The 27,055-nt window shown below is 33.5% G+C and overlaps 1 protein-coding gene across 1 annotated transcript in view; it reads right to left on the reverse strand.

The window, feature by feature from the left end:
* Nucleotides 1–229: 229 nt before the first annotated feature.
* Nucleotides 230–27,055, reverse strand: part of ssp3 (SCAPER domain-containing protein short spindle 3) — a 303,171-nt gene continuing 276,345 nt past the window's right edge. The window contains exons 10-12 of the mRNA XM_075295946.1: nt 7,334–7,504; nt 7,118–7,270; nt 230–1,161 (exon numbers count right to left, since the gene is read on the reverse strand). Coding sequence (XP_075152061.1) covers nt 1,087–1,161; nt 7,118–7,270; nt 7,334–7,504 — 399 coding nt within the window. The 3' untranslated portion in view covers nt 230–1,086. The remainder of the gene's footprint in view (nt 1,162–7,117; nt 7,271–7,333; nt 7,505–27,055) is intronic.

The following is a 27,055-nucleotide window of genomic DNA, read 5'->3' on the forward strand; positions in this document are numbered from 1 at the left end:
GTGGCTTCCTGTTTAGTTCTTTTCGGATTTCATTTCAAAAGCAAAATCTTAGGAATGGACGGATAACATGGATCATTTTGACGCAATAATGTTGTTTTCTCGCCGCACATAAAATGTTCCCCATCCAAAAGAAATATTTTTCTTTTGAAAAATTTACGATATATCTTCTCAGAGTGTACGATTTTGAAAGTATTGTCCATTGTTTGCGAAGTTTTGAAATTGTAAAATCTTATTTGTTTAACAAATTTATTCAATATAAAAGAATTTGATATAATATAGAAAAATAGAAAGAAATATTGAAATATTATAATTAAAAAAACAAAAAATAAATAATAAAATAAAACTTATTAAATACGAGTTTTTGAAGAAGAGATTTGGATTCTTGTTATTCCATATCACATCTCTGTAGAAATTATAGTTAAATATTATTGTTTTTTTTTGTTTTTTTTTTTTTTTTTTGGCATTTTTCTTTTTTGCAATTAGTTAGTTACAATAATACAAAAATAATATTTCACTGGTATTTTAGTAGTTTAGCCAAAATAAAATCTAATAACTAAAGTGGGCGGGTGTGTGAGACGGGGGCTTCCTAGCTTCTTCATTAATACATGTTTTTATTATTCTAAGTAATTCATTAAATAATTAAAAGAGAGTACATTCCAATTAAATGGTTGTTATTGCTCGTTACATCTAAATAAAAAAAAATAGTATTAGATCACTCAATCAATCGGTCCTTTTGGCGAACAGTTTTCTGAAAGATAGCAGCATTTAAGGAAAAATAAAATCCGAATGAATGAGCGAATTGAAGTGAATGAATGTAAAATATATGAGTAAATTCGAGTGCACTTATAATTCATTGATTCTGGTTCATTGTACAAAAGGCAGTCGTTTTGAATACGCAGACTGATAGAGACCAAGAGGTTGTGTATGTGTGTGGAGAGTGGAGGTACAAACAAACAAATGAGAGTTAGAACCAATCATCAAAAGCACCTCGAAGTGTTTGCTATTGATCACAGTTGATATTGCCGCTACTGCATATGGTCACTGAAAGAGGGCCACAAAGAGCTGTCGTATCGAACGCAACCCAGTTTACGTTTTGTCTTTAAGCAAAGCTACCAAGTGATTCTTTTTCGCCTTTTCCGATTTGCTGTATTCATCCAGAAACTGAAAGTAGGCAAAAGGTAAAAACAATTATAACAAACAATTATTATTTCAAAAAAAAAAAAAAAAAAAAAAAAAAAACTATATATTTATGTCCTAGTTTCTTATACTTATATATACTTTTTTATATAGTTCAATTAAAAATTTCAAAGATATAAATTAGTGTGTTCATATTAATATACAATCGAAGCTCGTCAGGTCCTTTCGTTAATTAGAAAAATTCGTTAAATCGAAGGGAAATTTTTAAGGTTAACTTCTATTGAAAATCGTAGTTTTGGATATATGGGAAGAAATTCAAGACTATTTGGTAAATATTATTTAAATAAATAATTTTTTCTTCTTCTTATTATTATTTTATTAAGTGTATTGAATACAAGTCAGGTTGAAATGGGTATTAATGATTCCCAGTCTCATGACAGCCGCTATATACCTATCTCAATATTCGTCCTATTGTGTGCCCTAACTTCTTCTTTCAAGCGTAGACATTTTATTTCACGAATTCTCTAATTTGTTTCTAGTCGCCAAGCTGCGCAGGTTCAGAGTTATTTCTTTGCCTATACGAGGGCAGTTCGGAAACTTCTTAGCCTAGCACAAAAAGCGCGGTATAAGCAGAAAAAAGTTAAGTGTTTTGGAAACTTCCATCTCTCTTATGAACACATGTTAAATTTTGTTTCGATCTGGCAACTCCTTCATATAGAAACAGGTGTTCAAAATAGACGCATCCGCAATTTTTTTACAATGGAAAAATTAGAAATGCGTGCTGTCATTAAATATTTACATAAAAAAGGTTTATCGGGACAAGAAATTCATAATGATATGGTGAAAGTGCTCCTTCATATGCAGCAGTAAAAAATTGGGGTGCTAAATTTAAACGTGGTCGTACAAGCATTGAAGATGAACCACGTGGTGGACGTCCAAAAACAGCAACAACAACAGAAATTGTAGCCAAAGTGCATGATATGGTATTAAATGATCGACGAATAAAAGTGCGTGAAATTGCCAATATCATGGGCATCTCAAATGATCGAGTCCATTTAATTTTGCATGAAGATCTACAGATGAAAAAGCTTTCTGCAAGATGGGTGCCGCATTTGTTAACAGTCGATCAAAAATGCATAAGAATGGGCATTTCTCAAGCTGGATCGTTTTAAGCGAAATAAAATGGATTTTAAGCGTCGTTTCATAACTGTTGATGAGACATGGATCCACCACTATACTCCAGAGACAAAACAACAATCCAAACAATGGACTGAAGCTGGAGAAAGTGCCCCAAAGAAGGCAAAAACAATTGAATCGGCTGGTAAGGTTATGGCAACGTTTTTTTTGGGATTTCAAAGGTATTTTATTGATTGACTATCTGCAAAAGGGTAAAACAATAAATTCAGAGTACTATTGCAAACTTTTGGATCTATTAAATGTACAAATTCGAAAAAAAAACGTCCTGGCTTACAACACAAAAAAATAATTTTTCATCAAGACAACGCACCAGCGCACAAGAGTGTTTTAACAATGGCTAAAATCAACGAATTAAAGTACGAGTTGCTTGACCACCCACCCTATTCTCCTGATTTAGCTCCCAGTGACTTTTACTTGTTCCCAAATCTAAAAAATTCCTTGCTGGCAAGCGTTTTACCTCAAATGAAGATGCAATTACAGTTGTAAACCACTATTATGAAAACCTTGAGGAAAACTATTTTAATCAAGGGATAGAATTGTTAAAAAAAGCGTTGAACTAAGTGTATTGAAGTTTCAAGAGATTATATTGAAAAATAAAAATATTTTTGAAAAACTAACTATTCTCTTTCATTGATAGGCTAAGAAGTTTCCGAACCGCCCTCGTATGTTTGGCTCTATATCTTTTTAAAGGAGTGAAATGACATAGGTAGCGTTCCACAGTATCTTTACGCGCCTTACAAACTTCGCCATCCATTACTCCTATTCGGCGTTATGACCACGGTTACCACTCGTGTCAAAAATAATCTATCAAAATTTGAAGAAAATTTTACCAAAAATGTATCAAATTAAAAATTTTTTTTGAAGTTGTTGACCAAATGTTTGTGGTTACTATAAACAAGTGTTTACAGCATAAAGTTCGGGGGGTTTTATGACAAATATTCTCCCAAGCAGATCAGTTTAGCCAGTACGCTTCCCGAACACACATTTAAAAGTTCTACATATGAAGACTAGATCAGGTTCTGGATTTATAAGAACCATTTTTGTTTGAGTTTAAAAGGAATAATAATCATCTTGTATAAGAGTACAATAAAATGATTAAATAACGCCTTGATATAAAATCTTTAGACTTTTAAGGCTCCGCCCCTTATTTAAATGATTACGAGAAGTAAAATTTGGAAATTTCCATGATCAGTGCACCTTCTATACCCTCAAGAAGTGAAATCGGTCTATATGGAGGTTCTAGAATATAGACCATAAATCGGAGGGCCGGTTTATAAGGGGGCTATATAGCAAAACGTGTACTGATACACAATATATTCAGCACACCTATTTATATATCCTAAAAAGCACCTCCAGATTTTCAATTTCAGGCAAATTGGATTAAAAACTACGGTTTCTAGAATCCCAAGAAGTAAAATCAGGAGATCGGTCTATACGATGGTTATATCAAAACATGGACCGATACACACCATTTTCGGCACACGTATTTGTGGTTCTAAAATACTTATAGATTTCAAATTTCAGGCTTGGATGAAAACTACGGTTTCTATAAGCCCAAGACCGCAAATCGGGAGGTCGGTTTCTATCAAAACCTGGACCGAACTTGATCTGCCTGCAGACAAAAGACGAGTTTGTGCAAAATTTCACCACGATAGCTTCATTTGTGAAGACTGTAGCGTGATTACAACAGACAGAAGGACATGGTTAAGACGATAGTCTTAGAATTTCTCCCTGATAAAGAATATATATACTTTATATAGTCGGAAATCAATATTTCGATGTGTTACAAACGGGTGGGTATAAAAATGTTGTGGGTATAATAATGTTTTATATTGAATTTAGAGAAAATGTTATCAACATTTTATTTTTTTATTTTAGAAAATTTTGTCAACATTTTTTTTCTATTCAAAATTTTGTCAACATTTTTTATTAATTAAAAATATTTTGTCAAAATTTTATTTCTATAGAAAATTTTGTCAAACATTTATTTCTGTTTAGTTTTGTTAGTTGACCTTTGGAATTTTACAATTTTGGGATTATTTGTTTGGCTTAAGGTCATGGACTAATGAAAAATGCTGGTGTTAATGTTTTTCATTACTTTTTATTGAAATATTGCTGTTCTCGGATATTTCGATACACCATCGGTGATTATCTTCAGCGAGATATTATATTTTACAAAGTAATAGACTTTCTCCTTGCAGTTAGACATGAGCATTGCAAGGAGAAAGTCTATTACTTTGTAAAATTTTGGTAATCCATTTGTTATTTAGAATACTCAATGTTAAGAATTTGGAGTTCGTTAAATTGGATTTTCGCTAAATAGGGTAAACAGAGCTTCGACTGTAATTTTTTTTATTATTACAATAAAAATATTGAAATATTAGATCAATTAAATCATACTAAATATATACGTATATTATATTATAAAATAATGCTAAATACATGCATTATTTTATAATATAATATACGTATCAATTTAATTTGAATATTAATTTTTAACACTCAAAAAAAAAATTAACCAAACATTAAACAATGTTGTGTAGTGTCGCCATGCTACAACTAAGTTAATATTTTTTTTCAAGTTGAAGAAAATCTATTGAAAATAAAAAAGTTGTCTTTTTCAAAATAATCGGTTTGAGAAGGCTTTATTTTTTAATTCAAAATTAATTATTATTCGAGTTTTTATGGAAAAAGAAAATTAAGAACTTGAACAATAGAGTCGTTGAAAAGAAAACGCCCGATACATGGGAACCACCGTGGTGCAATGGTTAGCATGCCCACCTTGCACACACAAGGTCGTGGGTTCGATTCCTGCTCGACCGAACACCAAAAAAAGTTTTTCAGCGGTGGATTATCCCACCTCAGTAATGCTGCTGACATTTCTGAGGGTTTCAAAGCTTCTCTAAGTGGTTTCACTGCAATGTGGAACGGCGTTGGGAGAAGAGAGAAGTTCACCAATGTGGTATCACAATGGACTGAATAGTCTAAGTGAGCCTGATACATCGGGCTGCTACCTAACCTAACGTAAGGTCAAAATATAGGTGGATTTGCAAATTTGAGAAGTTTGACAACAAATTCAAACTTTTGATTCAAAGTTCGAATAACCTGAAATTTTCATTTGAAATGCAAATTATTGGACCAGTTTTCATGAAAGAAAACTAAATTTACGTTAAATTAAGCAAGTCATATCTAATCTATTTTAGGTAAATCAGCCAATAGTAAATAAATTACATACATTTGGATTTAAATGATTTTAAACTAAATTAATCTTTGGATTAAAGATATAAATGCCTCAAATATAGTTTTGGAAATAAAGAAAACATATTTTGATTTGAAGAATTTGTTAAAATTTGGATTTTCAATCTAGCATTTATTTTTAAGCGAATAGCATGTTAATATATCGCTAAAATTAAAATGAAAATTCGATAAATGAGCTCAATATCTTAATTTTAATTTGTTGAGCCTACACGGACGAAAAAGACTGTTTTTCATATGTTTGGGTGTAAAAATTATATGTTTGGAACTCAAATTTTTTAACACAATATTTTTAAGTGCAAACATGTAATGTTCATAAACTACCATAACATGTTTGGGACATATATGTTAATATGTTAGAACATATTATGTTTGGGACATAAAATGTTTGTAAATATAATATGCTTAGATGCAAACCTATATTAATTTAGAAATAGCCTATAAACATATATGTGTTTAGAAAGAGAGACCTAGAAAATATGCAGCAAGTAAAATAATGGAAGTAACCAATCGGCGCCTTAAAAATATATCCACACTGAAAAACCAGTGAACCCACCAAGAAGAAAACTTTTGATTAATTTAGAAAATTTTGAATATTTTTAGAAATTTTTAACTAAACAGTACTACAAGCGCTGGCATCACGCCGATATCACAAAAATAAGTAAATATTTTTCGACAAATTCAAGAAAATTTATTAGACGTAAATAATATTTTTCACATGTTAAAGAAAATTTTGTAGTTTGAAGGAAAAAATTGGAGTTCAAAATTGCAAGAATATCTTTAGTGACATACAAAGTTCATGATGGACGCTTTTGTAGTAAAATTTACAAATTTAAACAAATAATTAACTATTTTGTGAGAAATACGAATTTAATAAATCTTTATCTTTTTTCCCGTTTTTTAGTTCATTTATCTAACGTACGCAAAAAATCTTTGGAGTAAAGCAAACTTTCTCCAAACATAATAATTGTATGAATTAAAATATAGTTCAATTGGCTTTAGTGAAATATAGAGTTCACTTTTTTTTTGAGTGCACACTAAGAAAATTTCATTAAAAAATTTTTCTACCAGTGTATTCCCTAAGGTGAAACATAATATGTTTGAATAATACAAACAATAGTTTGTTTGGACCAATCCTAAAAATATATATGCTTGAAGCAAAATGTGTTTGGGGTATATGTTACAGAAGCAATTTTTTTTTTGAGGGTGTAGGTTTAAAGCTAGACAGCTTCCTAAAATTGTCTTTATTTTAAAGAGTCTGCATTTTCCGGCTTAGGGGAATGTCAAAATTTGTGGATTCAAGTAAACTTTTTTCGAGTGCATTGGGAATTTTAGTACAATAAACCTTTTACAGCATTTCTATTTTCATCCAAATTACAATAGCGAAAAAATGCATTACGCTTGTGAACTTGTTTCGATGGCTTATTTTTGAAGACTAACGTCTATAAATATTAATACGATGCTTGTTTATTTAAACAGTGTAATATTCAATTTTTTTGTTATTAGTTTTGTTACTCATTTCACTCACCTCCATATTAAAATCACGTGATATCACATTACGAGCTTCCTGATTTTGGAACGTTATAGTTACTAGACACGGATATACCACCACATTCAAATGTTCAGGCAGTTTGGTTAAATTCTTAATTATAATGGAACACTGTTCAGAGGTTAAGAGGTCCTGTGAAAATATATAAAGATCTCTTTATTCTCGTTCATTAATATGAATCAAAAAATTCCTTACCTGATTCTGTTTATTATTGGCGCAAAAGAATCCAATCGTGGCAATCAAATCGATGATAACTGCATGTGTTTCACTATTCTTAGCTGCCGTACATTTGTTGCCACAATATTTCAAAAGAATTGTAATCACATCAAGGAACTTCAATGAGATCGCTTCACTGGACATCACATCCTGTGGGAGATACGCAAAAGAAGAAAAAAAGATTAAAGCAAATGGAAAAATTAAGCAACATTTGAAATGTCTCATATAATCATCATTTTATACCACAAAAACAAAAACTTTTTCCTATCAAATTGTCCCAAAAGTTTTCAAATGTTTTGTTTCCAACCTCCTGCACAGTTCAAATAGCTATTTGGACATATCAAAAAATATTTCAACCTGTTAAGGGACCATAAGACACATTTGTTTACCTTTCTCATATCAAAAGTTGTGGTAAAGTAAAAAACTTTTGAAGTGTTCCCAAAAGTTGCTGTTATTGCCATACTTTATTTCAATATTAGAAAATAATTTTAAGGCTTTTTAAGTTGGCCCTGAAGTGAAGTTTTGAAAACTGTTCAATTTCTTTAGTCTATGTGATAGGAAATAACTAAGGTTCTTGGTAAAAAAAATTTAAATTTACCAAGGGAAATTTTTCGATGTGAATGATAATTGTGTAATGATAAAGACGTGAAATCGAGGGAGCTATCTATATGGACGGTATAAAAACAAGATCACAATTCACATCAATCAAATCACAATTCAAATTTGGGGATTTTGGAGCTCACGAAGTAATATCGGATAATCGTAGTACCCATATTTCAAATATGGACTTATTATGGCGCTCAAGAGTTAAAATCGGATTAAATACAAACAAGTATATATACCAGTAGGTTAGGCCGAGTCGAATCTTAAATACCCACCACCATGAATCAAATATTATAGTTTCCTGCGAAAATTTCAGGGGGATTTGGCGACAAGTAGATCAGTTCAACCAGTACACTTCCCGATGATAAATTCAAAGATTTTACCTATGAAGACTAGATCAGATTCTGGATTTATAAGAGCCATATTTTGAGTTTTAGAGAAATCATAAACATCGTGTGCAAGTGTGCAAGAAAATGAAATGAAAATGAAATAACGCCTTGATTTAAAATCTAACATCTGTAGATGTTTACCCCCATTATTTAAATGATTACCAGAAGTAAAATCTGGAAACTATAATTCAGTTTCAAGCAATTTTCATTATTAGTGCACATGGTCCGATATTCACCATTTTCGGCACACCTCTTTATGTTCCTAAAATACTTATAGATTTAAAATTTCATGCAAATTTGATAAAAACTATGGTTTCTAAAAGCCCAAGTGGACAACAATTACGGTTTCTAGAAGCCCAAAAAGTAATATCGGGAGATCGGTCTATCTGATGGCTATATCAAAACATGGACCTATACTCACCATTTTCGGCATACCTTTTTATGGTCCTAAAATACCTCTAGATTTCCAATTTGAGGCAAGTTGGATAAAAACTACGGTTTCTATAAGCCCAAGAATAAAATCTGGAGATCGGTATATATGGTGCCTATATAAAAAACATGGTCCGATACTAATCATTTTCAGCACACCTCTTTAGGGTTTTAAAATACCTCTAGATTTCTAACTTCACGCAAATTGGATAAAAACTACAGATTTTAGACTCCTAAGAAGTAAAAACAGGAGATCGGTCTATATGGGGGCTATACCAAAACATGGACCGATACTCACCATTTTCGGCACACCTTTTTATGGTCCTAAAATATCTCTAGATTAGAAATTTCAACAAAATTGGATAATAAGTACGGATTCTAGAAGCCCAAGAAGTAAAATCGGGAAACATCAACCGATAGTCACAATTTTTGGCACACCTCTTTATGGTGCTAAAATACCTCTAGATTTCCAATTTCAGGCGAATTGGATAGAAACTATCGATTCTAGAAGTCCTAGAAATATAATCGGGAGATCGCTCTAAAGGGTGATTCTTTTGAGGTTAGGATTTTCATGCATTAGTATTTGACAGATCACGTGGGATTTCAGACATGGTGTCAAAGAGAAAGATGCTCAGTATGCTTTGACATTTCATCATGAATAGACTTACTAACGAGCAACGCTTGCAAATCATTGAATTTTATTACCAAAATCAGTGGCAGAAAATCCGCTTTTTTATCGACAAATTTTGTTCAGCGATGAGGCTCATTTCTGGTTGAATGGCTACGTAAATAAGCAAAATTGCCGCATTTGGAGTGAAGAGCAACCAGAAGCCGTTCAAGAACTGCCCATGCATCCCGAAAAATGCACTGTTTGGTGTGGTTTGTACGCTGGTGGAATCATTGGACCGTATTTTTTCAAAGATGCTGTTGGACGCAACGTTACGGTGAATGGCGATCGCTATCGTTCGATGCTAACAAACTTTTTGTTGCCAAAAATGGAAGAACTGAACTTGGTTGACATGTGGTTTCAACAAGATGGCGCTACATGCCACACAGCTCGCGATTCTATGGCCATTTTGAGGGAAAACTTCGGAGAACAATTCATCTCAAGAAATGGACCGGTAAGTTGGCCACCAAGATCATGCGATTTGACGCCTTTAGACTATTTTTTGTGGGGCTACGTCAAGTCTAAAGTCTACAGAAATAAGCCAGCAACTATTCCAGCTTTGGAAGACAACATTTCCGAAGAAATTCGGGCTATTCCGGCCGAAATGCTCGAAAAAGTTGCCCAAAATTGGACTTTCCGAATGGACCACCTAAGACGCAGCCGCGGTCAACATTTAAATGAAATTATCTTCAAAAAGTAAATGTCATGGACCAATCTAACGTTTCAAATAAAGAACCGATGAGATTTTGCAAATTTTATGCGTTTTTTTTTAAAAAAAAGTTATCAAGCTCTTAACAAATCACCCTTTATATGGGGGCTATACCAAAACATGGACCGATACTCACGATTTTTGGCACGCCTCTTTGTGGTCATAAAATACCTTTAGATTTCCAATTTCAGGCAAATTGGATAGAAACTAAGGTTTTTATAAGCCCAAGACCCCAAATCGGGAGGTCGGTTTATATGGGGACTATATCAAAACTTGGACCGATATAGCCCATCTTCGAACTTGACCTGTCTGCAGACAAAAGACGAGTTTGAGCGAAATTTCAGCACGATTGCTTTATTATTGAAGACTATAGCATGATTACAACAGACAGACAGCCAGACAGACAGACGGACAGGCGGACATGGCCATATCGGCTTAGAATTTCTCCTTGATCAAGAATATATATACTTTATATAGTCGGAAATCTATATTTCGATGTGTTACAAACGGAATGACAAACTTATTATACCCCCGTCACCATTCTATGGTGGTGGGTATAAAAAACATGGTTATATGATATACCCATGTGCAATAAATATACCGTATATCGCATCTGCGTGCAGACAAAGACGCATAACTGTACTAAATTTCAATATAAAACGTGCAACATGAGTACAACTGGCAAACGGGCTTTGATCAAGAAAATCCATTTTTTTCAACAGATTAAAAATGATTTTCAACAGATTTGTTATGACATCCGATGATACCAATGGCCGCCAAAGCTACTATATTAACCTCAGTAGTAGAAGTTATAGATTCAGAGTGGATCAACTGGGAGTCTTAGGAGTTATGTAGTATGAGAATAATTCATAGACACGAGTCACCAATAGCTCTGGAGAACTAGAACTCATACGAGAACAATTTTAGATATTATCAATTAGAAGGGTTCATTACAACATATCTAGTGATGAGACAAATCAACCATCTACTGGCAATACAAATAGGTTCAAACGTGAACTATCTCAAGTCAAGCAAGTCGGCGGAGATCATCTATCTCAAAACGACAACATGCTAATCCGAGAGCAAGACGATTGATGGGACTGCATTGCATGAACGAATCGGTTGTACTATCTCGGGATAAATACGCTATTGTGGCTTTTCTATCAACGGTGGCGTGCATTTGGTGACGCGACGATTTATTTATAAATATTCATCAGGAGATATAGGGCCTAATCGACGATGTCCAAAAAAATTCCAGTGTGCTTCAAACTGGAACGAGCAAATATGGTTCAGGAGTAAAATCGGCAAAAAGACAGAATTAGTATTGTCATTTAAGGACATTTCGACTTGTGATGCTGAAAGTCGAAGTGGATTTGTCCAAATTAAAAAAAAAAAAGAAAAACATGATTACAATATATATTTTTTTTTTAACGTGCTCTCTTTTAATCCAAATAAATATATCAAACACTCCAATGCTACTAATACTTAATATGAATTATGTAAACAGTAGTTTATTTTTTTACATTTTTTTTGAAATTCAACACATTTTCATATTTAAATATTCCATAAAATTAAATATCGAAATATTAAAGTCCATATTAAAGATTCGATGGTTGGCATTGTACTTCCATCTTTTATCCTCACTCCAAATATTTAGGACGCACAATTTATTATGTGTCTGTCTTGTGAAATTGTGAAAGGTCGAGAATGATTTGCAAAACCAAAACATTTTGGTTTTGCAAATCATTCTCTTCTTCTTCGTACGCGAATCGTCGTTGGGGGAGAAGAAATCTTTAAGTCTTACCACAATCAACAATGATGCTTCGCAGCTTCATTACTGCTATAAATGGTTTCCAATAGACCTTTGGAATCAAAAATAAAATCTTTTGGAGCATGATTAGCTGGAAATCGAAGCAAAGTAAAAGTCATCGGGGACAGTAGTAGGAGGAGGTATTTCCTAATTCCGTTTCTTTTTTCTTCGACAGGCAAAATGTGTTGGCAGTTTGGTTTAGTTGGAAACAGATTGGGTTGTGAAAGTTTGGAAATTTATTGGCATCCTTGTGCCAACACAACATGAATTATTAACACTGTCATTGTTGAGTATGAGTTGATGTTTTGTGGGAGTTGGTTATATTAACGAAGCTAAGCAAGATAGTGGAATAAATCATCTTGCCTTTATATGACTAGAGATGCTTCTTAAACAATAGCAGGTTTAATCCACATGGCATTTAAAGCATTAACTCGTCCACTGCTATTACAGGGACTGATGCTCATATGAATTAGCGCCACACGGTTTTAGCGTGACAATTTTGCAGCAAGCTTTCAAAAATGTTTTCCTACCGTCCTACGTAGAATCTCAATCTTCTGATTGACACACTTATAGAAAAAATTGTGTTCCACAATCGCGAACGGACGGTGACAAAATGAAACGTTCACAAAGAAATCAAAACGAAATGTTCACGATTTCGTCCACGGCGTTCACGATTTCATGAACGACATTCGTTTTTCTTTGGCCATGAAAAAATTAAAAATAATCGTTAGACGTTGTTATTGAAACTCCCCCGGTGGTGTAATGTGCTACTGTTAACGCGTATGGTGCAGACAACCCAGGTTCGTGACACGGTAGCGGAAATCTTTTTATACCCTGCTCCACACTGTGGAACAGGGTATTATAAGTTAGTGCATATGTTTGCAACACCCAGAAGGAGACGAGATAGACACATGGTGTCTTTGGCAAAAATGCTAAGGGTGGGCTCCTGAGTCGATATAGCGATGTCCGTCTGTCCGTGAACACATTTTTGTAATCAAAGTCTAGGTCGCAGTTTTAGTCCAATCGACTTCAAATTTGGCACAAGTATGTGTTTTGGCTCAGAATAGATCCCTATTGATTTTGGAAGAAATCGGTTCAGATTTAGATATAGCTCCCATATATATCTTTCGCCCGATATGGACTTATATGGCCCCAGAAGCCAGAGTTTTACTCTAATTTACTTAAAATTTTGCACAAGAAGATCAATTAGTAATATAGTCAAGTTTGCCAAATTTTATTGAAATCGGTTCAGATTTAGATATAGCTCCCATATATATCTTTCGCCCGATATGGACTAATACGGTCCCAGAAGCCAGAGTTTTACCCCAATTTGGTTGAAATTTTGCACAGGGAGTAGAATTAGCATTGAAGCTATGCGTGCAAAATTTGGTTGAAATCGGTTCAGATTTAGATATAGCTCCCATATATAGCTTTCGCCCGATTTACGCTCATATGACCACAGAAGCTAATTTTTTGCTCCGATTTAGTTGAAATTTTGCACAGGGAGTAGAATTAGCATTGTTGCTATGCGTGCCAAATTTGGTTGAAATCGGTTCAGATTTAGATATAGCTCCCATATATATGTTTTTCTGATTTCGACAAAAATGGTCAAAATACCAAAATTTTCCTGGTAAAATCGCCACTGCTTAGTCGAAAAGTTGTAAAAATGACTCTAATTTTCCTAAACTTCTAATACATATATATCGAGCGATAAATCATAAATAAACTTTTTCGAAGTTTACTTAAAATTGCTTCAGATTTAAACGTTTCCCATATTTTTTTACTAACATTGTGTTCCACCCTAGTGCATTAGCCGACTTAAATTTTGAGTCTATAGATTCTGTAGAAGTCTATCAAATTCTTCCAGATCGAGTGATATTTAAATGTATGTATTTGGGACAAACCTTTATATATAGCTCCCAACACATTTGACGGATGTGATATGGTATCGAAAATTTAGATCTACAAAGTGGTGCAGGGTATAATATAGTCGGCACCGCCCGACTTTAGACTTTCCTTACTTGTTTTTGTTTTAATTTTGTTAATAAATTCGTAGCCATTACGTTTTCAGATCATGAACGCTGGTTGTTGTTTTGACAACGCATGGTGTCATTTTAACGTTGTCAGATTAACCCCGTCTGTTCTCAGTTTGACAACACACGTTTGTTTATTCACTTTCATGGACGGATCGTTTTTAAATGACCCGCCGTTCATTATTTTTTGTATGGCTGCATGTTATTCATTCTATATAAGGACGATTTCTTTAAATAAAAAATGTGTTTCTTTACTTTAAGGAAAATTGGCCTTAGTTCAAAGATATACGACTTTAACCGAGGGACGCAAATTTCCAAAATTTGTGTCCTAAATTTAACAATTTTTTTTTGAAGCAAAAATGTAGGTTGCGTAATCTATAATATTACGTAAATATTTTTCCAGTGCGGGCTGCCACCTAACCTAGGTTCTCTAAAACTTAAATTGGGATACATATTACATTTATTGAAGTTTCTTTCTTGAGATATATTAACAAAACAATTCATGACGAGTTAAAAATCAATAATGGAGCATCTCCAAAATAGATCTTACCTTATATACGAAGCTATTTAAAGGCAGGTATTAAGCTCGCATTTATGCGCCAAAGTAGCCATTTTGAGCTTTTGATCATTCTTCATCAATTTATAATAACATTTTTCAAAAAATTTATAATTTGATTCCACTTTTACAGATTTAATTTAGTAGCTAAACTCGAACTTAATGCCTATCTAAGCGCTAGACCTAATTTAATTTAAATATCAATTATTTAAATAAAACAAGTAAGTAAAGTCTAAAGTCGGGCGGGGCCGACTATATTATACCCTTCACCCCTATGTAGGCCAAAATTTGTGTTACCATCTCAACTACATCACATTTGCTGGAAGCTATATAAAGGAGACAATTTTGTTACTTCTACAAAATCTCTAGAATTAAAATTTAAATCGGCTAACGCTATTCAGGTAATTGGAGGAAACTTCCATTGAAAATGGGTCTAAAATGTGTAACAGTCTATCATAAGATATTTCCCCAACTTTGGTGTACGTATATATGGGAGCTATATAATCTGAACCGATTTTGACTAAATTTGACATGTATAGTTAGAATAATAATTCTGCTATCTATGCGAAATTTCTCGTAAATGGGAGTATAATCTTGGCCCCCTGGTCATATGAGTGCAAATCGGACGAAAGATATATATGGGAGCTATATCAAAATCTGAATCGATTTTGACCATATTTGGCACATACAATAGTATCGTTAAAACTACCGCTTGTGCAAAATTTGAAGTAAGTCAGGGCAAAACTCTGGCTTTTGAGACCATATAAGTCCAAATCGGGCGAAAGATATATATGTGAGCTATATCTAAATCTGAACCGATTTTAAAAAAATTTGACACACTTAACAATACTTGTGCAAAAATTTAATACCGTCTTCTAAATTGTAATTTAGTCCATACGGGGTATATATTAAACAAAAAAGGCCGATTAAATACGTATATAATTCAGTTTGACAAAATTTTCTATAGAAATAAAATTTTGACAAAATTTTCTATAGCCATAAAATTTTGATAAAATTTTCAGTAGAAATAAAATTTTGACAAAATTTTCTATAAAAATAAATAATTTTGACAAAATTGTCTATAGAAATAAAATTTTGGTTATTATTATTTTTGGCGATATGGACCAATTCTTGTGTGATTGGAGATCGGCTATATATTACTATAGACTGATTTGGACCAATTTTTGCATGGCTATTAGCGGCCATATACTAGCGCAGTGTACCAAACTTCAACTGAATCGGATGAATTTTGTTCCTCCAAGAGGTTCCGTAGGTCAAATCTGAGGACCGATTTATATGGGGGCTATATGTACTTATGGACCGATATGGACCAATTTTTATATGGTTGTTAGATACCATATACTAACACCACGTACCAAATTTCAAGGGGATCAGATAAATTTTGCTCCTCCAAGAGGCTCTGGAGGTCAAATCTGGGGATCGGCTATATATAATTATGGACCCATTTTTGCATGGTTGTTAGAGACTACGGAAACTTCTTAGCCTAGCACAAAAAGCACGGTATAAACAGAAAAAAGTTAAGTGTTTTGGAAACTTCCATCTCTGTTATGAACATATGTTAAATTTTGTTTCGATCTGGTAACACCTTCATATAGAAACAGGTGTTCAAAAAAGACGCATCCGCAATTTTTTTACAATGGAAAAATTAGAAAAGCGTGCTTTCATTATATATTTACATAAAATCGAGACAAGAAATTCATAATGATATGGTGAATGTGTTAGGTGAAAGTGCTCCTTCATATGCAACAGTAAAAAATTGGGTTGTTGAACTTAAACGTGGTCGTACAAGGATTGAAGATGAACCACGTAGTGAACGTCCAAAACAGCAACAACAACAGAAATTGTAGCCAAAGTGCACGATATGGTATTAAATGATCGACGAATAAAAGTGCGTGAAATTGCTAATACCACACCCTCATAAAAAATCGCTTCTGTAACATATACTCCCAAACATATTTTGCTTCAAGCATATACATTTTTGGATATTGCCCAAACATTTATATGTTTGATCTCTTCCAATATATAATATGTTTGAAAGCATATTTGTCTAAACAATATATGTTTGGGTAGTCTAAGTTCCAAACATTTTGTATTTTTGCATCCAAATTCAATAATGTTGTCTTCCAAAAAACAATATGTTATTTTGTGAACATATAATATGTTTGGAAGCATTTTGCACCCAAAAATATTATATGCTTAAAAAATTCTCCCAAACAATATTGTGCTCAAAATTTTATTTATTTATTTATATATTTACAATCATAATGAATTATGAAAATAAACAGGTAATATAGGTGCTAACAACATAGGTTTTCGACCTGAATGCTCAAAATTTTGTTTCTGCCTAATTGTATATTCCCCCACATCTTTCTCACTTCCACGACATTTTTTAGTTCTTAGCACCTTTTTCTGTAATACAAACATTGTAGAAGAAATTATTCAATTTTTTTATATTTTAACTTTACCTTTTGCCGGGGACGGGGATTCGAACAGCGGACCACACAGTTTGTAAGGATCAAAGAAGTAGCTGATCAATTGCCCAAGGAACAATAAAATGTTAATTTTGTAATAACAAGCAACAACCACCAACTTAATTCAATATCGCTCCCCGTTAAATAGCGCTCCAAGCTACTAAACACATATATGTTTATAGGCTATTTCTAAATTAATATATGTTTGCATCCAAGCATATTATATTTACAAACATTTTATGTCCCAAACATAATATGTTCTAACATATTAACATATATGTCCCAAACATGTTATGCTAGTTTATGAACATTATATGCTTGCACTCAAAAATATTGTGTTTAAAAATTTGTGTTCCAAACATATAATGTTTATAGCCAAACATATGAAAAACAGTCTTTTTCATCCGTGTAGGGAGCCAGAATTGAAATATGGGGGTCGCTTATATGGGGGCTATATACAATTATGAACTTGATATGGACCAATTTTTGTGCGATTGGGGATCGATTTATCTGAGGGCTATAACTATTGACCGATATGGACCTAGTTAGGCATGGTTGTTAACGGCCATATACTAGCACAATGTACCAAGAGGCTCCAAAACCAAATCTCGGTATCGGTTAATATGGGGGCTATATATGATTATGGACTTATATGGACCACTTTTGGCATGGTTGTTAAATATCATATACTACCACCACGTACCAAATTTCAACCAGATCGGATGAATTTTGCTTCTCCAAAGGCACCGAAGGTCAAATCTGGGGATCGGTTTATATGGGGGTTATATATAATTATGGAATGATATGAACCAATTCCCGCATGGTTGTTGGATACCATATACTAACATCACGTACCAAATTTCAACCGAATCGGATGGATTTTGCTCTTCCACGAGGCTTTTGAGGTAAAATCTGGGGATCGGTTTATATGGGGGCTATATATAATTATGGATCGATTTGGACCAATTTTTGCATGGTTATTAGAGACCATATACTAACACCATGTACCAAATTTCAGCCGGATCAGATGAAATTTGCTTCTCTTAGAGGCTCCGCAAGCCAAATCTGGGGATCGGTTTATATGGGGGCTATATAATTATTGACCGATGTGGACCAATTTTTGCATGGTTGTTAAAGACCATATACTAACAAAATGTACCAAATTTCAGCCGGATCGGATGAAATTTGCTTCTCTTAGAGGGTCTGCAAGCCAAATTTGGGGGTTCGTTTATATGGGGGCTATACGTAAAAGTGGACCGATATGGCCCATTTGCAATACCATCCGACCTACATCAATAACAACTACTTGTGCCAAGTTTCAAGTCGATAGCTTGTTTCAACAGACAGACGGACGGACATGCTCAGATCGACTCAGAATTTCATCACGACCCAGAATATATATACTTTATGGGGTCTTAGAGCAATATTTCGATGTGTTACAAACGGAATGACAAAGTTAATATACCCCCATCCTATGGTATAAAAAGCTAAAATTTTGACAAACTATAGTAAAAATTAAAACTGCAAAATACTCGTACATTTGGGAGATAACTCGAAGTATTAAAGCAATTTTTTTATGAAATATTGAAAAATTTTCTTGAAAAATATTTGTATGGAAATTTTACAAGGCATGTTTCTACTATTTTCATAGACAAATTTCGGTATCAAACCCTGAGATTTGCACCAAAACTTGAAATTTCCTCACAAAGTTCTATAAATATCGAATATTTACTTGTCGTCTCGAGGCGAATGACATTTTCATAAACAGACGGTATAACATAAGACACTAGGTCACAACTTCGTTAGAAAATATTTACAGATCCTATTTTGAGCGTATCTGTAACTGTCGCAAAATAAATGCCATAGATCCTTTTCGCAAATCCATCTAATCTAAGCCCGGTGTGATTTTTCCTACCATGATTTCTTCAATTAATTTATGTTATACTAACAGTTTTTGGAGTGTGTATAAGTACGTACGTTCGTTTGTTTATTTTGCGATTTGAATCTTTCATTTATAGATGCTTTGATGCGTAAACGTATTCAAGTGCTTACACGCGTCTAACAATCGAATACAATCAACAACATTTAATTCCAAAAACAATGATACATTGAGTATGTTACTGTTAACTTCTATACCACATAGTATATTCACCCACCCACCCATCTCTCTCTCTCTCTGACTAAATCTTTGCCTCTCCCTTCATCATTTCCGAAACAGTTGTGTGTATTTAGTATTTGCAAACAAGAGAAGAATGAGATGAAATGTTCGAATGCAAATAATCAGTGGCAATACTCACCACCGACCGACCGACCATTCATCCCATTATTGTCGCACAAAGTAAAGTGTCAAAATGTTTACCATTTCTGCCATTTGATGAGCGATAATGTCAATATCATCCGTATCAATTCATACGTGTATTAGCACACTCAAACATTGCAATATAACCCCACAGTGGGGAATTTTTGCAGCTAGCTTTTGTGTTCTCGACATCGAAATTTTATAAAGATTTTTAGTTAAACTTCATAAATATTTGTGATTGTAAGCGAAAGCGTAAGATTTGTGTATCAATCTTCCAACTGATTCAATAACGAAAATTGATTTAAAAAAGGTTCATTTGAAATGAAAAAGGTTTCAATTGATTTGTAAAAGGATTCATTTGATTTGAAAAATGTTTCATTTGAAGTGAAGATGCTATACAGTGCACTCGCGGTAACGTGAACAACGCATAACGTGAACACGCCTTTTTTTTACACTAACTACTCCGTAACGCTGAAAAACACGAAATTTGACGTTAAAGGCAGATTCATTCCCATGTTCCCAAATCCATTTCCAGGTGAATGTGAATCAATTCCATGATTTTCGTGTCCTACAATCCACTTTCACTGGAATTTTCGTGAAATCAATTCACATGCAAAAGTCTTGGTGAAAGTTGAATTATGTCCAAGATGGGTGTATTTTCGGTTAAAAAAAGTACTCGCGTAAAAAATTTGAAACGTTTTATATTTAATACATGAGTTTTATTAAAACTGCGTCATTTTTAATTTTAAAAATTATAAATTAAAATAAATCTATTGATTCCACTTATTTTAATTTCCGCCTTAGTGAATTTTTGGGTGATTTGTGCAACCCAGCTGATTACAGAGAAGTTCAAAAAATTTTCACGTTTGTGGATTTGACGTGAATAGTGGAAGTGGAATTCCGAACATGGGTGTCACAATGCCAAATACAATTTCAAATACGCACACGGAAGTTTTTAGTGATCTAGTTTTGCCTTTTTCGTGAATTTGAATTATTAATTTAAATTGCTTTATAATTCCATACCCACTGATATTTTTCCGATCTCTTTTGTTTAAGTTTTTCAATTAAATTAATTTTTCAATCAAATTAAATTAATTTTTTATTATTACTAATAACAAAAATAAAAGATTGTATATCTAAATTTTCGATACCATATCACATCCGTCAAATGTGTTGGGTGCTATATATAAAGGTTTGTCCCAAATACATACATTTAAATATCACTCGATTTGGACAGAATTTGATAGACTTTTACAAAATCTATAGACTCAAAATTTAAGTTGGCTAATGCACTAGGGTGGAACACAATTTTAGTAAAACAATATGGGAAACATTTAAATCTGAAGCAATATTAAGGAAACTTCGCAAAAGTTTATTTATGATTCATCTCTCTATATATATGTATTAGAAGTTTAGGAAAATTAGAGTCATTTTTACAACTTTTCGACTAAGCAGTGGCGATTTAACAAGGAAAATGTTGGTATTTTGACCATTTTTGTCGAAATCAGAAAAACATATATATGGGAGCTATATCTAAATCTGAACCGATTTCAATCAAACACATGACTATACTACCAATTGTACTCCTTGTGCAAAATTTCAAGCTAATCGGGATAAAACTCTGGCTTCTGGGTCCATATAAGTGCATATCGGGCGAAAGATATATATGGGAGCTATATTTAAATCTAAATCGATTTCAACCAAATTTGGCACGCATATCTACAATGCTAAATCTACTCCTAGTGCAAAATTTCAACCAAATTGGGCCAAAACTCTGGCTTCTGGGGCCATATAAGTCCATATCGGGCGAAAAATATATATGGAAGCTATATCTAAATCTGAACCGATTTCAATCAAATATGGCACACATGACTATATTACTAATTGTACTCCTAGTGCAAAATTTCAAGCAAATTCGGCCAAAAATCTGGCTTCTGGGGCCATATAAGTCCATATCGGGCGAAAGATATATATGGGATCTATATCTAAATCTGAACCGATTTCAATAAAATTTTGCACACTTGACTCAACAACTAAGTGTTATGTTTGTACAAAATTTCAAGCAAATCGGTATAAAACTCTGGCTGATGGGTCCATATTAGTGCATATCGGGCGAAAGATATATATGGGAGCTATATCTAAATCTGAACCGATTTCTTCCAAAATCAGTAGGGTTCTATTCTGACCCAAATTAGGAACATGTGCCAAATTTGAAGGCGCTTGGACTTAAATTGCGACCTAGACTTTGATCACAAAAATGTGTTCACAGACAGACGGACGGACAGACGGACATGGTTATATCGACTCAGGGACCCACCCTGAGCATTATTGCCAAAGACACCATGTGTCTATCTCGTCTCCTTCTGGTTGTTACAAAAACATATGCACTAACTTATAATACCCTGTTCCACAGTGTGGCGCAGGGTATAAAAATATGAATTAAAAGAATTTCATGCGTACACAGAGAATACAGATAGGTTGTGACAACCGAATTTATTGCCAACTTCCTTTTCGAAGTAGCAGCTACTATCAGTTGGCAGTTGTGCCCCCCGACTGATTCGGTCGACACAACTTATACGACATATGCGTTGGTTGGGTCTGCCGACGGCATCGGTTATGGCGACCTTCATCATTCGGTTGTGTTGCCCAACTTTAATAATATGCATGGCTAAATTTAAAATCAATTCCTTCCCAGTTATATATTATATTTAATTTTATTTAAATATATGTATACAAGTTATTCTAAGTACAAAATATTTGAATATTGAATAAAATTGAGACTTACATCAAAATTTAGATATTTTCAAAGAAGAATACGAACTAAAGGTGAGTACTATGTTCGCTTTTCGAGATGAAATTTTCGCGGTTACTTTATTGAAACAGTTCAATATAAAGCAGATAAATTAACTCAATTGATGCCCAGTGTCTTGTTCCTCTAGATTTCGGCTTGACTTTACGGGAATATGTTTGTTTTCATTTATAATTTTGATGATTTCAGCAAACGAATCGCGAAAATATAGTGATTTTCAAATCGAAAACCGAACATAGTACTCACCATAATGTTGAAAACGTCTCATATCTTCAAAAATTAAACACATAACTATGTATATAATTTTGCGAGATTCCGATGTGGAAGCATTTACGCATACTCGTAGAGTTATTGTAAAAATTTTGTTCCTTTTCTTTGGTGGTGCACGATGTTGTATTCCTTAGTTATTATGTATGAGTTTTGGGCACATTCTCCGGAACTAGTAAAATAAAGAAATATTGAATGGCAATAATAAGGCAAATTATTTGCTCAAACTGTCTTACCATTTGTATTTGTTTTCAATTAAATTTCCTTATTTCTGAACAAATATATCCTGTTCTTCAAAATCAAAATAAAATTTTCAATTTAACTGGCGAATACTTTTGACATGTGATAGGTTTTCAAATAATATTCAGGCTTCATAACCGAATGTTGAAAATTTCTTAAAAATTCTAGTTCCATCATCAATAGTCGGTGCTCATTACCGAACATTGGTTTTAAATAACTACTTCATGCCAGTTGTGATAATCAATGGGGAAATGATTTATGGTAGACCAATAGTGTTGGTTGGCACAACCATATACTTTGACTCGGAACTATCTTTCCGTACAAAGTACTTTCATTCTTTCTCAGGAAACGTATACTTATTGCAAATACCGAATCTTTAGGGACCCAATTGAAAATGTGTTATAAGAACAAAGATTTTGCAGTTATAATGGAATTTCAACCAAACTGTTTTCTGTGTGTAGTTAAAATGAAGAACATCTTTGGGAGGACACTTTTGAAAGTGTTTGAAAAGTTCTGCCCTTAGAAGAATTTCCAATTTTTTTTTTTGCTAAAATAATTAAATATCCTTTGATAGCTATAAAAAATAAATAAATAAATAAATACTCTTGATCGTGCAGAAATTTTGAGTCGATCTAGCGATGTCACTTTTTCCGTCTATTGAAATAAGACTAACTTTCGAACGAATCAAGCTATCGGCTTGAAAATTGGCACATGGAAGCGATCCCTAGCATTGACTTCTAGAGCCCCCTGGAGGAGGTTAGGTTAGGTTAGGTGGCAGCCCGATATTTCAGGCTCACTTAGACTATTCAGTCCATTGTGATACCACATTAGTGAACTTCTCTCTTATCACTGAGTGCTGCCCGATTCCATGTTAAGCTCAATGATAAGGGACCTGCCTTTTATAGCCGAGTCCGAACGGCGTTCCACATTGCAGTGAAACCACTTAGAGAAGCTTTGAAACCTTCAGAAATGTCAGCAGCATTACTGAGGTGGGATAATCCATCGCTGAAAAACTTTTTGGTGTTCGGTCGAAGCAGGAATCGAACCCACGACCTTGTGTATGCCAGGCGGACGTGCTAACCATTGCACCACGGTGGCTCCCAGCCCCCTGGAGGAGAAAATTTCATCCGATCGAATTGAAATAATTTCGGATATATTTGCGAATTTATTAAAACATACATTAAGCACGAATTAATAAAATGTGCAGGTAAAAAAAAAAAACAAAATAGATGCAATATATGGATCGCAATTGCATACATTTTATACTTATTTAGTACTCGTCAGTTATTTACATCCCAAAATTAATAAATTGAAAATATACCTTCACACAAAACGAAATGATTACGAACCACAAAAAAATACATTCGAGCACAGGTAAATGTCATTTTTTTTCAACTGGCACAAAGAAAGAGTTGCAAAAATCAAACAGATCTTTGATTGGTTCATTCTCTGTTAGCCACAATCTATTCAGCTCGATTTAGTTATTCGTATGTTGTTAGATAGAGAAAAAAGCTACTATATCACATTTGCTGCACTCACCCTATAACTTGGCTCTTCTTCTAACAAAGAAGATATCATTCTTGTATTCCCCATGTTACGATATTCGGAATCGGAAATTGCAAAAACATTTCTTCTTATAAAGAAAATATCGATATACTTTCAGACTTCAAAACGTTAAAACGTTTGTCAATCCCTTCAATGTGCCGACAAAAGCGATTTCTAATTCATGAAGTCTATAGGCAGAAGCTCTTCCTCCTACGAGCTATAAATTGTTCTTACCCGGTACATTTAAATTCTCATCCCTCTACACTGAATACTTACACCCAGAAAACATTTTTAATAGAGACCTTCTTGTAATTGTGTATACTAATTATTTAGTTTTTTGTTGTTGTTATTCATAATGTACATCCAAAAATACTCTTCTAGATATAGACTTAAGAAGTTCTTTTGAGGTGACATATAAAAATCTTTGAAAAGTACATCCATTTATTTCTCGGCTGACATGATATTTGCCTTAAAACATATACTTCTATTGTTCGACACGTTTTTTGGATTCCCTTTCCAAAAATAGAATAAAGCTTTAAAACAAAAAAGTACTTTTCTAAGCTTTCTTCTTCTTTTCTATTTTTTTATTGTTTTTCAAATGGAATTGGAAATACTGAAATAGTATAACATCTAAATAATTAAAGCGAAATCAATGCAGCCGATTTTTAAAAAATATAACTACGGCCTTGCCATATGGCCTATGTAGAACTATTTGCTTCTGATCCGATTTTGCACAGCTTCGGGATCCAAAGAGAACATTCTCATTACTTTTTTGTTACATGTTTTGCATTTTCTCGTCTACATCAGATCAGGAAAGCGATCTCCAACGGCATTCTTAGGGTTATATTGGTCCAACTATGATCAGGCGAGTACAGTCGTCTTCACCATCTCAGAATTAATAGCATCGTGTGTCACAATTTGATTATGGTCTCCCTTAATGTGTCAATGTTACACACCCCTTCTCAAATGTTTGCTGGGTTATAATGTATTCACTCACATACAGACTCTCACTGCAAATTGGCTGACAGTTCGCAAAAGTCACTTGTCGCCGTCTAATTCATGTTCGCAACAACCATTGACAGTTGTCAATTTTTAATTTGAGTGAACATTCTCCTGTTCGGCAAATTCGAAATAAAGGAACATGTAATTGTACATCCAGTGATGTGAGTATTGCATTCGTGTTTTGGGAAAAGCCTATTGCTGAAATCGCAATCTGATTGAAAGAACATTGCATAGATTTCCTCTTAGATTCCCCTGGAACCAAATATCAAATATTCATGTAAATTGTCTTTGAGTTTCATTCAGCAAAAAGTTTTTGATTTTCAATTGTGCTACCTTGTTTGTGTGTGATTTTCAATATAATAGCTAAATAAGTCAAAAAAAAAAATAAAACGTAAAATTTAAAAAGATTTTTTTATGGCCTTCCATACTTTTATTGTTCGCCATTTAATGTATTTATCGAAGATAATCATGCAAATTAAACTGAAAGTATTGCACTACTTCGATGTTTAATTTCACTAAATACCTGCATGCATAAAAAGATAGATGTAGCAATTATTGTTCTTGTGTTACAGTTTTCTGTATCTCAAAAATTTTTATTACAAAAAATGTATTACAAAATTTTTATTGTTGCCATAAATCAAAATTTTGAAAAAAAATAAATTGTGGGGCCTATATCTTGCGAACGGTAAAATAGAATTGCACACGCACTCAAACTTTTTTGTAGAGCTTTACAAGTTCTACCCAGCAAAGAAAAGAATCATCGAAATCTGTTCAGAATTGCAGAGTTGACAGCTAAAAAAAAATTTCATACCCCCTAGGTGACCAACTTTCAACGCCTACAGGTCAGCCCATGGACCAACTAGGGACATACAAATTTGCAAACTTAGAGGAAACACTTCACACACAGGAAAAATTATGCTGATATCCGTTCAAAAGTTACAGAATTATTTCCAAAAAAGCGATTTGGAACCTCTGTGCGACGTTCCACATTGTAGTGAAACCACTTAGAGAAGGTTTAAAACGCTCAGAAATGTCACCAGCATTACTGAGACGGGATAATTAACCTTTGAAAAAAAAAAATTCGTTGTATGCTAGGCGGACATACTAATCATTGCATTGGTAAAAATAAAAAACAAAAAAATTAAAAATTAAAGGTAAAAATTAAACAATGTTATAAAGTGTGATTTTTTAGATATTATATTTTTGGCAATACTAGGTTAAACAGCTGACGCACGTTTCGTGTTTTGTTTCATTCTCACACATTCTTAGATTGGTCTATAGTTTAAACATGAATCGAACAACGCTTGTAAATTATTGAATTTTATTGGCAAAAAAATCTAACGTTTTTGTCCACAATACAAGAGCTTGACTTGCACGACAAGTGGTTTCATCAAGTCGATGGCAGGTGGAGTTATTGAGAGGCCAGTTTGTTCAACATTTTATTTCATATTCGGGACCAGTCAATTGGCTGCCTAGATCGTGCGATTTGACGCTGTTATACTATTTTTTGTGATATGTTAAAGCAAACAAACTCGCATCAATTGGCGCATTTGACAATTGGCGCATTTGAACGTTTGACAGATTTTTTCAATAGAAATCCCCAAATGTTCGAAAGTGTATTCACAAAACATCCTCACCCTAAAAATGTTTCCCCATGAAAAGAAAATTTGATATGTTTAATGTATATGGAATTCACTACAATATAACCACGAGATTTCATGTCCTTGAAAATTCGAATGCGAATTTTACTTAGCATAGAAAACGCATATCTCTGCAATAAGGTTTTTTGCTTGACTAAAATTCGATAAACTATTCACTGAAGTCGTTTCGTCCTTATAGATAGTTTAGTGA

This window comes from Haematobia irritans, chromosome 2 (assembly GCF_050003625.1).
Source record: "Haematobia irritans isolate KBUSLIRL chromosome 2, ASM5000362v1, whole genome shotgun sequence".
Lineage (NCBI taxonomy): Eukaryota > Metazoa > Arthropoda > Insecta > Diptera > Muscidae > Haematobia > Haematobia irritans.